Here is a 15,678-nt window from a genome sequence, read left to right as displayed (position 1 = left end):
TCTGCTTAGAAATATGATAAGATCTATTCTTGGTGTCACTTTCTGACGATGGCATCTGACCCACCACTTATTAGACATCCACTTAAAAAAATTGTAGCACTGAATGGCACCTAAAGCAAAGCCTCAGACAAGGACTTGGGTGGACATATTACATTTTGCAGGAAAATTCAGGAAGCAGAAGAGAGAAAGTTGGGATAGTTGGGACAAGGAAGGAAAAAAGTGAATGAAGGGTATGTTTTTGAGTTGGTTATCAATATGGAGAATGGGGGCTCAATTATGCTGAACCTAAATAGCCATTCTTAATATTCCAAAATATTCCACCAAAACAGGGTGGAGCATTTGTCCATCAGTTCTCTTTCTTCACTTTTCCCTCCTCAGTTCTTGTTTCCCACCAAAGGGGAATTAACTACTCTCTAATTCTTGGCTACCTATGTTGAAGCTGAGTAGTTTCCACAGATTTGGAGAAAGCTGTGAGGAAGAAAAGTAGTCACTTTGGTTTGCTGGAGATGGGAGAGTGGCCATGTGTGAGGAACTGTACACCACAGCTGTGCTAAAATCTTGAGGACTAAAGAGGAGCTGGAGCACAAGGTTCCATAAGTGGCTTGCTACTACCATGCGAATCTTTTTTTTTTTTAATTAAGATTTTATTTCTTTATTTGACAGTGGAGGGGAGAGAAAGAGAGAGAGAGAAAGAGAGGGAGAGATTGAGAGAGAGAGAGAGAGAGAGAGAGCACAAGCAAGGGGAGGGGGAGAGGAAGAGGGAGATGCAAGCTCCCAGCTGAGCAAGGAACCCTGATGCTGGGCTCCATCCCAGGACCCTGGGATCATGACCTGAGCTGAAGGCAGACACTTAACCAACTGAGCCCCCCTCCACCATGCAAATCTATTTGCACAGATTCACCTACATTATCTCACCTTTTATGACAAATTTAGCAGCAGAGTTGGCAGTCTTGTGGAGTGCATGGGGTGGGCACATTGAGCACTGAGGGGATTTTCACATCAGAGGAAACAATATTTAATAATGAAGCTGAATATATTTTAAGATTAGTATGAATTAGCTGGTAATGTTTGAGAGTTAGGAGGTCTAGGACTTTTCAGTGTCTATATGCAATCTACACTCTTAATAGTTATTATCTGTGGTATAAAATTCTTTCTTTTCATTAAATTTAATTATTTAATAAACACATTCATTTGCATCCATTAATAGATATTTGTGGAAGATCCATTGTATGCCAGGTACTGTGCTAGTCATTGTGCTTTGCTAACCACAGTGAGCAAAAACATGTCGTTATTGATTTTTACAGCATTTTCAGGAGTTTTGGGAAAGAAGAATATGCTACTTGGTATAATTCCACTAAACTAATTTAGTTTCCTGGGGGAATTGAGAAAAATTTACAAAGGCTGGAAGTGCTATACATCGTGATATAAGAACAAATACTTTGAAAGGTAAACAGTGTTAGTGGTGGCAAGATCGCTTTATTCTTGAATAAAGAGGATTCAGAGAATCTTCTATTGTTCACTGAATGTAACAGTGCTTCAGATATGTTTTTTATTTTCCCTGTGTTCTCCAAGAGTGAAAGAAAAAGGTCATTTAAGCAAAGCTTAAGATTTACCTAAGCAAGCATTTCCTTTTATGCCAAAATGGACTTTATCAAATGGAGTCTGTTTCCTAGAGTGGTGGCCCCGGGACTAAATAAACCCACTTTCACACAGAGCCAAACTTCTAGTTTGTGTATTTTTGCCTGTCTATTCCAGGTATATTGGAGATTACTTGGAATTACAAAGGTAATGGAGCAATCTGTCCTATAATAACACACAAAAAGGAACAGGTAGAGACATTTCAAAGAATTACTGTAGACTTGCCCAAATGTCAGCTTATTTAATTAACCCTCATGGTTTTGTCTTATCTAATAACATTAAGTGAATTCATTAATTTCAACATCATGAATTTGATGAGATAGTTGTATTTGTTCCATCCAATACACATTAAATTTATTATTAAAGAGGGAAATGCCTACCTGCCTATTACTTATAATCATCTCAACAAACAAACAAACAAACCCACAGTGGATCATGTTGAGTACCATTAAAATAAAATCTTCTAGGCAAATGGTTTAGGGTTAAGTCACAACAAAAATTAAATGATTAGGAAGGAAAAGAAAGTTAAAGAGCTAGATCTTTCAGTTTGATTCTTTATTGCTCACAGTACACATATTGGAACAGACACATAGTTTTCCACAGCAGCACACATAATACTGCACTTTCTTATAGAAGAGTCTTTGTCCCACAAGGACACAACAGTGAATTCCCAAGGGATGAAGCGAGTCAGCACACAACTTTGTAAAACTGATAAGAAGGAAGCCAATGCATTCAGGAGCACATCATAAGCAACATGCAAGTCTATGAAGTTGTCAGAAGTAATCTGAAGCTAAACACTACATGCTCTTCAGTTTTAGATTTCATCTTAAAGTTTAAGTTCATGAAGGGCCTAGGTCCCTGAGCTAGCTCTGATTTCTATATTTAGCATAATTGGATAAGTCCAGAGTTGTGAAGGACCCCTGAATAATATATACAGGTATAAATACTTTTAAATATATTGTGACAATATAATATAGAAACAAAGACATATATATATATTTTGTATATATGTGTATACACATATATTTTTTCACTTGGAAAATCAAGACTATAAGAACACTTTTAGAATTATAACACCTATAAGACGAATAGTGTAGTATATTTTCTATAGATAATAAATGAAATTCACAAAGATTAGAAAACAAACATGCTAACCTAGAAGCTGTTTTTCTCTTTATATTCATAGTATATGGGTGGAATATTTTCTCATCAGATATAAATTGACTTCATTCACTTTTCCCTTACTTGGGGCTTTATTGTAGTGGCAAATATTAAAGGACTAGCTGTCTTTCTTCATTAATCCCTCATAAAATGGACATGTTTTGGGTAGCTATCCTTAATGTCCAGAAGATTTCTCTAAGATCTATTGTGTCTCCCTATCCCCACTCAGCTTATTTCTCCCACATGTATTGTTTTTCCTTTAAATATCTGAATCTAATGTTTCCTTGAAAGAAGTCCTAATTTTCCTCCAAAGTCCTCCTTGATTACTCCAGGTCCCATTAATGCCTCCTTTTCTCTGTAGCACTCAGTTATTTGTAGTCTGAAATCATACAACTTGGCTTCCAATTATGTATTCTATATTTCTTATATGTTTCTCTGTTAGTATGTTGTCACTAAATTATAATCTCCAGAGGGCAGAAAGAATATGTTGGTCTCCTTTATTTTTCATTATTAAATTAGGCTGTGGACTTGTTTTTGAAATTTCAAGCATTATGTATATATAAGGGATAATTCTATGATCCAGTACACTTAATGCAGTGCCTTTCACTGAGCTGAAAAAGTGTTTAAAAACAAAGAAACCCAAACTCCAAATAGAACTAGTCATCTTATTGTGAGGACAGATCTATAGGTAAATTGGGCATCACCAGAAGATTTAAGATATATTCCTTAGTTTGGGATTGGTCATTAGTTTAACAGATACCTAGGGGCATTATCCAAGTTTAAATAATTTGTGGAGTACAAAGATTAGATAGGCTTACCCACAAGAAGTTTTCCATATAGTTGCTTATTACGATTTGTGAAGTAAATAATGACTTTAAAGGTCCTAGTGAGGGATCAGGACTCAGTAGTTTTCAAGGTGTGGTCAAGGACTAAGGCATCAAAATCCCATAATAAGTGAGAATCTCTTGGGGCAGGGCCAAATAAAGTGTATTTTAAAATAAGCTTCCAGGTCATCTTATGTGTACCAAAGTGGGACTGGTTTATTATTCCTGGCTAAGGTGTGAACACTTGGCTTCTTTCCTAGAGAATTTAATGCCATTCTAGGAATATAGAGAATGTTCTTACTGACTTCTAAATTCAGACCTCTAGTTAGGTAGATTCTTATTCTGATACCATGTTGTATTTGTTTTTCTTTTTTGGAAAGTCTCTATCAGCATCAGTCCATAACATTCTTGAGAAAGTTTATATTCCCTTTGCTGCAATTCAGAGAACAGTCATATGCATACAAGTTAAGTCCATTATTCTGAGAGGAACAAAATAATCACTAAAGAGTGTTGCTTTGGGGCTCAAATAAGTTTGCAGGAGCTCTAGCTAACTCCACTGCTTATCCTATCCTTCTTTTATAATTTTCAAAGTGCTTTCATTTCCATTATTCTAGTTGAGAGCCTGTGGTATGGACTTGATGCAGATGTTCTTCCATGAGGACATACAGGTGATCATGTGAATTTGCTCTTTATTGGCCACAAAATTGTCTTTTTTTTTTTTTAATCTTGCTGAATCCAGATTTGACAGTTCTGACAATGCGCTGTCCCAGCCGCACCATTTCACTGAATCCCTCTATTCTTCTAGACCATGTTTCTAGAACATAAATCAATCACCCCAGATTGGACTTCCCATGAATGCATTTGGTGTAGAAGATGGTAAACAGGCCTAACAATATTGTATACAAGCATTAACGGCTACTCTTTTCAAAAGAGATTATTTGAATTTCAAAATTCGAACCACCAAAATTTGGTTTATGTCAGCATAGCCTGTTGGTGCTAACCATCTCAGCAACAAGACTATTCCCTAGTGTGCAACTTTGTAAATGAGCTTTTCTGCTGAGTAATTTGAAATTATACTTACAGACCAAACATATAAAAAAAATATTACAGGGCCTTATCTGACCTTTTCCCCCTGTGTAATCAGTGAAATGAACAATTGCTATTTCTAATTATAGTTCACAAAATAGAATCACAACACATAAATTATTTTAACAATTGCTTCTTTAAAACATTTTTGACGTCTCTAATTCATGTTCTAAATATTGCCAACAGTTGTATCTTGAGATGGTGCCACATTGGTTTTGTTTGTCCTCATTGGACTGTGAGATCTTTAGAAATGGGAAGAGTCTTTTGTTCCCTTAAACACATTTCTGTAGTAGTTTTTCACATATGATGTGTTCTTCTATTGGGGTCTCACTGAAGCTCTGAGATGCAAAACCTCTGCTTGTTTCTGTGAGGAAAAGGCCACATCGAGTGGCTCAACTCTACACCTGAGCCCCACCATGAAAACAGGGACTTCAGTTAAATAGAAATGTCAGAAGTATACATTTTTCCATACTTGAGACATGATTTTATGAAAATATGAAAATGTTTCAGAACAAAATATTTTCTTACATATAAATATATTTGAAGGAATATTTACACTTTTCCTTAAGAGAGTTCATGTCCAGGTTTAGTCTTGAATGAAGTCAGATGAAATTGCCTGCTCTAAGGAAAGTCATGTTTTATAGGAGAGATAAGAGTTTGATAAGGAGGAGGAGTGAGAGAAAGGAGGAGGGGAGGAGAGAACAATGTATTTGTTATTACAGAGCTCTTTAAGACTTCTTCATGAATATTCTTCTAAATACATTCCCTCAGCCAAGTCTTGGTTTTGATAGATAAACAGAAAACAAATTGCTTGAGGTTTTCATCCTCTGCTTTTTCCAAGAGTGATTCCAAGCATTTGAAAAAAGTTTCCTTTGAACCTGGGATTGACCAGTTGTTTCTGGATGCTCTTTTTCACATCTAGTTTCCTTACTCTATATATGAATATTCCAACACTTTTCTGAGTTGTAGTTGAGAGGCAAAAATAATGTTGAATATAGTACATATGTAATTCACAGGATCATAAGGGGACAATTTAAAATCTTCTTTTCTTCCAAAAAGTTAATATTGTCTCTCTTCTATCAAGTTTGCAGATTGAACATAGTGTAGAATGAGATAACTCTTTTAATCTTTAAGAGCAGACCAAAATTGTATGGACCCAGCTTTACTAAGACATACTGCCCATAGTATTCCAACACATTCTTCTGAAAATGACAGGAGTTTAAGATTCAGTTACACTAAGCCTTATGGTTAGAGTTTTCCTTTTACTTCACCAGTTGTTTTGCTCAAACCAGCCATTTGTTTTGGAATATTTTCAAAGTGTATTGTTCTGTGTACTTAGCTTCTTTAAGAATGAATATGGTTTGGACTTTTCTCATTTCTCTTCAGCATATTTGTGTTGGAGTGAAGCTCTAGAAATACACTCACAATAATGATGGAAGAAGTCTTAAGAGGTAATTTATATTTGCTTGTTTTATTTGTGATCTGTGACCTTTACCTAATTACCTCAGGTGCAAGATCTAGCCAAAGACACTCTGAAATTAATTGAATTGGAAGTAATAAAATAACCCAAAGGATTTTATTAAAGGAGACCCTTAATATTACTGTCCTCCATCAGCAACTTTTTCAAGTTTTTAATTTTTCATTTGATGGAGTATTAAATTTTGATGATTTAAGGAAATACTTTGTGATTTAGTAGTGTGATAAATAATACTTTAGAAAGCCATATCTCCTCTGTGTAAACCCAACTATCTATTGGATCTTGCATGTGAACATTTAATTTCATAATGGCATTTGCTTTGGAGTTGAAACACTATGAACTATGCTCCCTCGAATTTCCCACGTGGTCTAAAACTAACAGGTTATTAGCAAATAACTCCTTAAAAGTGGAAATGGAAAAGCTGAGCCCTTAAATTAAATTTCCAATGGTGAGAAGAGCATATTGTGTTCCATGTATGACATGTAAAATTAACTGTAATTTTTTCAATGTCTAATATTACCACTCAGCAGAATATTTATATTTTTTAGTTATTTAGGCCATCAGGTCACAAGTTGCCATCAGCATGCTGGCTTAAAAAAAGGGAAACAAAAAAGAAAGATACATTTTCTCTTATTAATATCTACACAATTTAGAGAAGCTGCATTGATCCCTGATCCCTGATCCTTGGATTTATCATCAGGGAAATCACAGCTGTAGTGAGACTGTGATGAAGATAATGTGGTTTGCGTACCTATCAGTAAGGCTGAGACATAGTAGATGCTCAATGATATCAGTTCCTTTCCCTAATGAAAAAGCTAATATAGTCCAATCCCTTCTGTTAAGTAATTTATGTACATGTATATATATGTTTGTATGCACCTGCACATATGCCTGTGTGATTTGAGGTTGGGTCACTCTGGTGCTTCTATCCATACGATTTTAAGATTAAGATTAATATTTAATCCAGGATGAAAAGTCAGTTAAAATAGATTTCTTGGTGTCATGCAGATAGACTTTTAGTGTATTTCCCATAAACATTTGCTTGCATTTGTTTGCTTGCATATAGTGACAGGATAAGAATATCTTCCTGGAGTAGACGAGACCAGTTTTCCCAAAAGCATATTCTAGTCTGATGTTCTAGATAGTAGACACTCTGTGTAGCAGCATTTTAAAACTGAAGTTTCCAAAACAGAAATGATGTATGCTTTATAAATAAGGTGGGGAGGGGTAATTGTTAGCAGTGATTAGGTTTCCAAAAAATCCATGAAATAGGGATATAGGCTGAAGAGGGAAAATACCATTATCTGGGGAAGCCAGTACATGAATTATTATTGAACCATCACCAAGGAGATACACTTGGAGATACTGGTTGGCTATATCCCAGGTGGTGACCCATCTGGAAGAAACTAAATTGGATCTTGACCCTATGGCTTGGGCAGATTCACATTCACACTCCTGAAATAATCACTGGAATAGAATAGCAGGTCTAAGTCATACCTAGAAAAAGATATTAATAATGAGATGAGATCAGTTTTAGATCTATTGAAAGTAAATCCAACAGAATTCTGCATTGCTTTGACTTAGAATCTGTAAACAAACTATCAGTTGCATAAAAAAAAAAAAAAAAAACTAAACTAAAAAAACCCCAAACCTACAAATGACAAGCAGGCAGGCAGGAAGGGCAATTGCAGACAAGTTAAAAATCCATAGACTTCTATCCTCCGTGGGGAGTCTTCATCTGGAAGTGTAATAGTCAGACTTTGGCTGACTTAGAATAGCAACTAGACTTTTGAGAATGTTTCAGACTTTTAAAGCTAGATTCACTAGAAAGATTCACTTGACATGGCTCAGTAACATACACAAGAATGCTCGAAAAGGATTTTCTTCCTTAAAAAATTTTAGAGAAAAAGCCAACCCTTATTTTACATACTTGGTCTTGTCCTGGCTCTACTTTTCAATAATTACTTACATGTTAGTTTGTATCTTCAGAGTTACTTAATCTGATATTTCTCCTGTCTCACTCATCATTTAAGAGGCTCAAAGAGTTGCTTAAGAGCTGGATTAATCTAAAAATCAAATCTTCATGTCTTCTCAACTTATAATTCTGGCTATTTTGAGGTTTATTTTACGTTAGAGTTGAATGATGACATCTACTTTATAAGACATAAAAAATTCTCTCGGGATGAGATGTACAGTCAAGGGAATATAGTTGCTGGTATTATAACCGTGTTGTATGGCAACAGATGGTATCTTCGCTTGTGGTGAGTATGGCATAATGTATACAGCCGTCAAATCACTATGTTGTACATCTGAAACTAATGTAACATTGTGTGCCAACTACACTTGAATTTAAAAAATTATCTCAGAATTTTATAAGCATTATGACATTTGTTTTTGTTTTTTTGTATAGTGAACATATTTGAAATCTCATTTTTACTTAATAAATTTTTTTTCTACTTTACTCTGTAGTTTCAGATATTCATGAAATAGCACTATGCTGTGTTAAAGTGAAATGCTAGATGCAAACATTGAAACATTGCCAAATTATCAAATGTACAAATAATTTGGGGGAGTTTGAGAAATTACATTTATTATGAATAATGTGAAATCAGTGTCTCAATTTTATCTAAGCTTTGAAGCCCCAGAAAAATAGTGAATTTCTCAACTTAAATGGAAAGAGCTACACTTTTAGTTTCTATCATTTGGCTCTTTCACAAATCTGCTCCATTTTGGGGGAAACAATTTTGTGATACTAGAAGGAAAATATGAATCATTCCTATGGGTTAAAATATCTTGGGCCAGGATTTATTAGAGCACTACTAAAGACTTTTTCTGCTCGGTTTCCAGGTACAAGTACTGGCTGTTTCCTCTTGGGTTGATAACGGCACAGATTCTCATTTACTTTGTGGTCCATTTTCTTCTCATTCATGAATCAGCTTTGGCTAAAGGTTATTTCAGAAGCCAAGCAGGTATCATCAAAAGATACTTTTGTGGCAGATAAATAAGTGTCAGTGACAGTGATGTCATCAAGCTCTGTGCTGAAATGATCTGACTCCTTGATGACACTGTAATTTAGGGCCACACTGTAGTTAGCGGGTTTCTCTACCGGCTTCTGCTTGCAGTTGCAGAGCTTTCTGAAGGCGGCACGGAATTTCTGGGACATGAGATTGTAAATCACCGGGTTGATGGCACTGTTGAGATAAATGCAAATTCTGCAAAAGAGCAAGAACCAATTTTCTTGGAAAGGGCTGGTGAGAAATGAGTTGACAACCACAAGAGTCCTGTAGGGCATCCATAAAAGGGCAAACAGAATTACAACCACTGCCAGCATCTTGGTGACCTATGGAGAAATAAAGAGAAATGCAGTGCAAACACAAATGAAAACAAAACAAACAAACAAATGAAAATAAAACACCTTCCCCCTTACTCCCATCCCAACCATTAGTCCCCAAGATGTAGTCTGAGAGAAGGACTTAAATAAATGCATGCAGTTTTGTTTGTGAGATCATCCCAGGAAGCAGGATTAAGGAAGGGTAAAAGAGAGATTGTGATAGAAGAAAAGCTAAAATAGGGTGTATTATTGTGATGCTGCCTCTGTGGGGCAACTCTGGATTAAGTAAGGCATTTCAGGATTATCTTTCCAGGGAAAGAGAGGCTGGGGCATTTATCCACTGGCTGCCAATCTCCCCACTTTGTTGAGGACTGCCTTAGGGGCTTTAACAGGCCCACACTTCCAGGATTCTCCTGCATGGAAACTCATGGGGGCTTTAGAGACTTTGAGGCAGAGAAGATAGACTGGGGACAGTGGATACTGGAAGCAGGATGTTCTCTGCAAGCAGGAACCATCCACTATCACAATGGCTGAAATCAGAGTCCAGCTAAGAGAATGTGACACAGGCCTCCAAAAATGTCTGTGGCAAGTGTTAGGAGACATAGGGTCTAATCCTGTCTTTACTTACCTTATATGTGATGCTGAGAAATGATCTTAACCTTATACGTCATCTGTAAAATGGAGCCAATATTGCTCCCCTAAATCAAATGAGGTAACATAATAGTCTGAAAAGGATAAAATGTCTTTAAAATAATCCAATGGTTATGGAATGTCTACTATGTGCCAGACACTCAACTAGCTGCTTTACATATGTTATCACATTTAAAAGGCTGAAAATCCTCCAAAATAGGTATTGCATCTTTCATTTTGCAAATCAGAAAATGAAGCGTAGATGCTGGTAAGTACTTTGGCAGAAGTGGTAGAGTCTCAGAGCCAGGATTGGAATCCAAGTCAGCCTGGATCCAAGGTTTTGCCCTTCCCACCACACAGCTTTCCTGCAGGATCAAGGGAGATGCAGGACAGAGAAAACAAACCTTGAAGTTTTACATAGAGCTGACCCTACTCCTAAAGACAAACAAAGCACAGGAGCTAGAACAATAGGGGGGATGAGGTTAATATCCAAGATTGCCCAGGATCAGATCATCAAAGAGCATGATTTGGATTCAGTCCTTCTCAATACATCCTTTTGTAATCATTTTAAAACCTCCAGATAAAGACCCTACTAGCAATTTTTCTTCATTTCTTTTTTTAATGTGAACTGGATAGATTTCTATCTTCTGATTGTTAAAGTTGAGATTATGGTTCCTTCAGGGGCCACTAGTTCAACTGTGCATATATGTGCTCCAGGTGAAACACCAGGCTAATTAGGTTCTCTATTTCAACCTGCAAGGATCCTTGTATTATTAACTACTATCTCTACTGCTAGTACTATGACTTTTACTACAAGTTCTAAAACTAATAACTAAGGTTTGTATATTGCTTTTTTTAAAAAAAAGTGTTAGATATATGGGAAAGTTGCAAATATAATGGAGTTTCCATATACTTTATACCAAAGTCCTCTATTTTCAACACCTTATATGGGTGTGGTGAATTTGTCACAATTAACAAACCAATGCCATAATTTTGATGGCCTTGATAGTTTTGAGGAGTACCAGTTAGGTGTTTTATAGAATATCTATCAATTTGAGTTTGGCTGCTGTTTTTCTCATGCTTAGAATGAAGTTATGGATTTGGGGGAGGAAGGCCACAAGGTGAACTGCCATTCTCAACACAATATATCAAGGGTGCATGTTATCAACTTGACTTATGACTAATGCTAACCTCATATATTGCTTTATTGAGATATAATTTACATAAATTAAATTCACTCACTTGAAGTGTACAACTCAAGAGTGTTTAGTATATTCATAGAGTTGTATAACCATTACTACACTCAAATTTTAGAACATCTTCATCATCCTGAAAGACACCTTATACACATTAGAAGTCACTCTCACCTTCCCCAGCCCTCTGTTGCCCTATGCAACCACTAATAAACTTATGACTCCATAGGTTTGCCTATCTTAAACATCTCATACGAACGAAATTAGTCTTATGTGGTATGACTGGCTTTTTTCACTTAACATAATGTTTTAAGGTTTATCCATATTGGGGTATGTATCAGTACTTCATTTCTTTTTATTGTTGAAAAATATTCCACCCTGTGAATATGCCACATTTTATTTGCCTATTCATGAGGGCAGTTTGCACTTTTTGTCTGTAATGAATAATACTACTATGAACATCTATGTAAAAGTTTTTATGTGGTTATATGTTTTCTTTGGTGTATACCTGGGTTGTATATTGCTTTTTAAGTTATAAACTTAAAAAGTTGGGTGTATACCTGGGTTGTATATTGCTTTTTAAGTTATAAACCATTTGGGAATATTAAACATTTAATCATTGAAACAATTCCTAGAGATAATTATTAATATAATACCTAGTGAAAAATACGAATTGGTTAGACATATTAGGACTCAAAAAAGATACAGAATAAAGACAAATCTAAAACACTTGGGACATAGTCTTAGGCTGCTCTTGGAAACTGGAAAACTGCAAGACAGAAAAACACAAGAAGAAATGGATATTTTTGGAGAAATGTATTATTCATTTATACTAATAAAAACTTTCATTTATCAGGCTAGCTTATTTGGAGTGGGTTCAAGAGAAGGTGGAAGAAGTGGATAGTGACTGTAAACATATATTTTTAGGACTTTTGCTGGAAAAAGGATGGCAAAATAGAAGGGTTGCCAGAGGGAGATGCAGAGTCAATTTATTTTTTTTTTTTAATGGAAGATATTATATCTTTGTTTGCTTGGGGAACAGTGCCACAGAGAGGGGGAAATTTGTGATCCGAGAGAGAGAGAGAGAGAAAGAGAGATAATTGAAAGAAAGATAACTGAATAGGGAATAGTATGGGGGTGCACAAGTGGTAAGGTTGGCCTCTTCTCAATCATACATACAAAAACATTGTATAATATATTCTCTTTTTTCTCAGCCACACTTAATCTAAGATATCTAGATAATGCAGGGGAAAATTCTACCTTTCTTGTCAATTCCCTGAATCCTGAGTGGAGTCCTAGTGGCAGCTAATTGTTTAATTCCTTGGAATTAACCAAGTACTTTCATGGTCAGCAAGCCATTTTGTGTTTATATCCCTATGTGACCTATAGGACAAGTGTTATAGTTCCCATTTCATTGATGAGGGATGGAGACTGATTTCAGAGAAGCAGAGAAACAAGGTCATACAATTTACATATATAAATACAAACAGCAATGCTAGTTATTGGATTAAGGTCTTTTGATATTACATCTAGTTTTCTTTCTAGATAGTTACAGAAGTCAACATATATACCAAGTTGAAGACTTCTAATTGTTGTAAATAATGTTTATGAAATATTTGGAAGGGGTAATATTTTTCGGCAGGAATCATTGGTAACCCTGGGATTATGCATGTTTTTTGCCCCTCATCACAATGCTACATTTATAAAGTACTGATTAGGGAGAAGAAAGGCAGATAGGGCTCATTCATTCAGGGGAAAAAAAGTAAACAATAAAACTTAAAATGCAGAGGTAATAAAATAGAATAAAAAATAAAATGGGAACTTCTATTTTTGGGGCCACAGTCCAATTAGTAGCATGTCATTCGTGAGAATCTGGTTACCTGGTTTTTGGGGACATTTTGATTAATTATCAGAGATTAGTTTATTAGTCTGTCTGGGAAGTCATAAGCAGTTGGTTGATACCTCAATTCTCTGGAAGTTTTAGTTGGAATTCTTGTAATGATTCAGAGAAAAATTCTGACTTTTGATTTTGTGTATGATTCAGAAAAGGTTCTGTGCATGGTCACAGGTCTTGCTATTATCTAGACATTCTTCCTTGAGAGAGACAGGCTGCGGCATACCACTGTATGCCCGTGAGTGGCAAAGTGTGGTGGATATGGAAGAAAGAGTTGGAATTGGCTTGTAACATCTTGGTTTCACAATCCCTCTCTGGGTGGATCACATGACTTAATGTCTGAACCTCATTTCCCAGAGTCAGTAAATGTACAATCTGTATTCCTCCCCAAAGTTTCTCCATTTCCAACATTCTAAGAAAATCTAACTTGTATGTTATTAATGGTAACACAATATTCAGACATGTTTGTGATTATTTCCACATAATTGGGTTTTGTTATTTGGGGAAGGTAAGGCCAGGTAAAGGGAGATAGTACCTGGAGCACACTATTCCTCAAGTGCTGATAGACTATAGGAACAGAGTCAATGCTGATAGCAGTGATTGTCAGTAATTACCTTAATTGCTGTGTTCACAGGGATGATGTAGCTTCCTGAAATGCTGAAGAAATTACTAGAATTCATTTTAACTTCCTGTAGCAAATTAAGAACACGGTGTATCTCTAGATCCAGAACCCTGGCTTCCTAACCTTTTATTATTTTCCCTTTAAGGGCATTCTTACTGAAATATTATTGAAGAAATTGAATCATAGAGATGTGTTGGAGCATTACCTTGGGAAGAAAGCAAATAACTGACTCCCCTTTAAGGAGTACTGTCAATTTAAAGATGGAATCTATAGACGTTTTAAGAGGAATGCTGAAATAAAAATTATTTTATAACAGGTACCAGGGTCCACTCAAATATTTAGCTGAAATTCAGTGGTAGAAGATAAAGATTTCAGGGCAACCTTAAATACTGTGGAAAAGCTTTCTTAAAACTAAAAGGGCAAAGCTATGTAATGGGAGATGATAACCATATCAGTAACTTGTGTTGGAAGGCTCTTTGCCATTTTTTTTTTCTCTTTACCATTTTTATAATGAAAGATCTTCCAGACTGTCATAGCAGGTAACTAATTTGTGGATCATAGGCTCTTTACTTGTTTTGGATCCCACATTCTATAACACCAAAGTTCTGTTTTTGGTTTCATGATCACAGTAAATCAATAAACTTATATTGGCTCTCTAACATACAAAAGGTTGGGAGAAGTCCTTAGTAAATATGCTTCCCACATAACAAGTGCTCAATGCGCAGCTGAATTATTACTGAATAAATATTTGTTTTTCACAAATGTAAAATATAATTGTGGAGGTATATGTAGGTTTAGGACTCTTTAAATTAGTAAGTGTTCTAGTTCTTGTACTTCTGGCTGGAATATTCCCAATTTCAAAAGTGTACTTCCTTCTGGAAACATTCTCTTGGTTAATGAATACAAAACAGTTAGCTTTAATATTCTAAAGCCATTCTTTAAAGAGTAACAATATGTTCTGTGTTTGGATCCTGTCCATGTTCTCCTGCACTGCTGCATTTTAACAAAGTGTTCTGTCACTGGGAATATTTTGCTCTCAGATGGCCTTCAGCAAAGTGATCAATGACCCTTTGCATTTTGTTACATTAATTGAGCCAGTTGAAGAATAAACTTGAAGAGACAATTATGTAGGTCTGAATTTAGGTAAGCTTCTACACTGATTGGGAGCTCTGGGATTTTCTTCTTCCAGTGTTCTGCCTTGTTTTGACTTAGAGTCTGACAATTTTTAAAAGACGGTTATAATCAACGTGAGGTTTTTTGTACTATGGAATGAGATCATTGGTAGGATTTTAAAAAATTGAATGATGGAGGCACCAAAGGGTTTGGAATCAACTCAAAGTCAGTTAAAATACAATAAAAGTGAATAAGGTCTGAGTGGTGATTCATGGTGGAGAGATCATGGACTGTCAAATCCTGCTTATGGATTACTTAAAGATTTGTTGGCAAGAAGCCATCTCGTGATGCTAATGCATGGGTTCTTGACTCCACCTGTCAAGTACTATATCTAAGTATTCCATTAAGAACTTTGAGCCATTCTGGCTAGAATTACAGAGTACTTTCTGGACTCTATTCTGATTTTAAAATGTCCATGAAAATAGTAGCAGAGATTCATAGTAGAGAAATTTCGGTTGTATTCAGTGAAGCTTGAGGAAGAAGTAGAGATTAAGGGAGAAGTAGGAATTAGGGAAATAAATAGTGATACAATATTTTTAAGTATGAATTTATAAGAGTAGTATATCTGAAATAGAAAAAAAAAGTCTCCACAATTGTAAGGGTGCTGAGAAAGCAGACTTGTCAAGCAGAGCTGTTTTCTGAGTGAGGC

The 15,678-nt window shown here is 35.7% G+C and overlaps 1 protein-coding gene across 2 annotated transcripts in view; it reads right to left on the bottom strand.

Moving 5' to 3' along the window:
• Positions 1-2,178: 2,178 nt before the first annotated feature.
• The window catches only part of TRHR (thyrotropin releasing hormone receptor), a 39,042-nt gene continuing 25,542 nt past the window's right edge, over positions 2,179-15,678 (bottom strand). For both annotated transcript variants that reach the window (XM_025450847.3, XM_025450849.3), the window contains exon 3: positions 2,179-9,526. In XM_025450847.3, the coding sequence (XP_025306632.1) occupies positions 9,119-9,526 (408 nt within the window). In that variant the 3' untranslated portion in view covers positions 2,179-9,118. The remainder of the gene's footprint in view (positions 9,527-15,678) is intronic.

The sequence above is a fragment of the Canis lupus genome, chromosome 13 (genome assembly GCF_003254725.2).
Source record: "Canis lupus dingo isolate Sandy chromosome 13, ASM325472v2, whole genome shotgun sequence".
NCBI lineage: Eukaryota > Metazoa > Chordata > Mammalia > Carnivora > Canidae > Canis > Canis lupus.
This window is presented reverse-complemented; position numbering and strand designations above follow the sequence as displayed.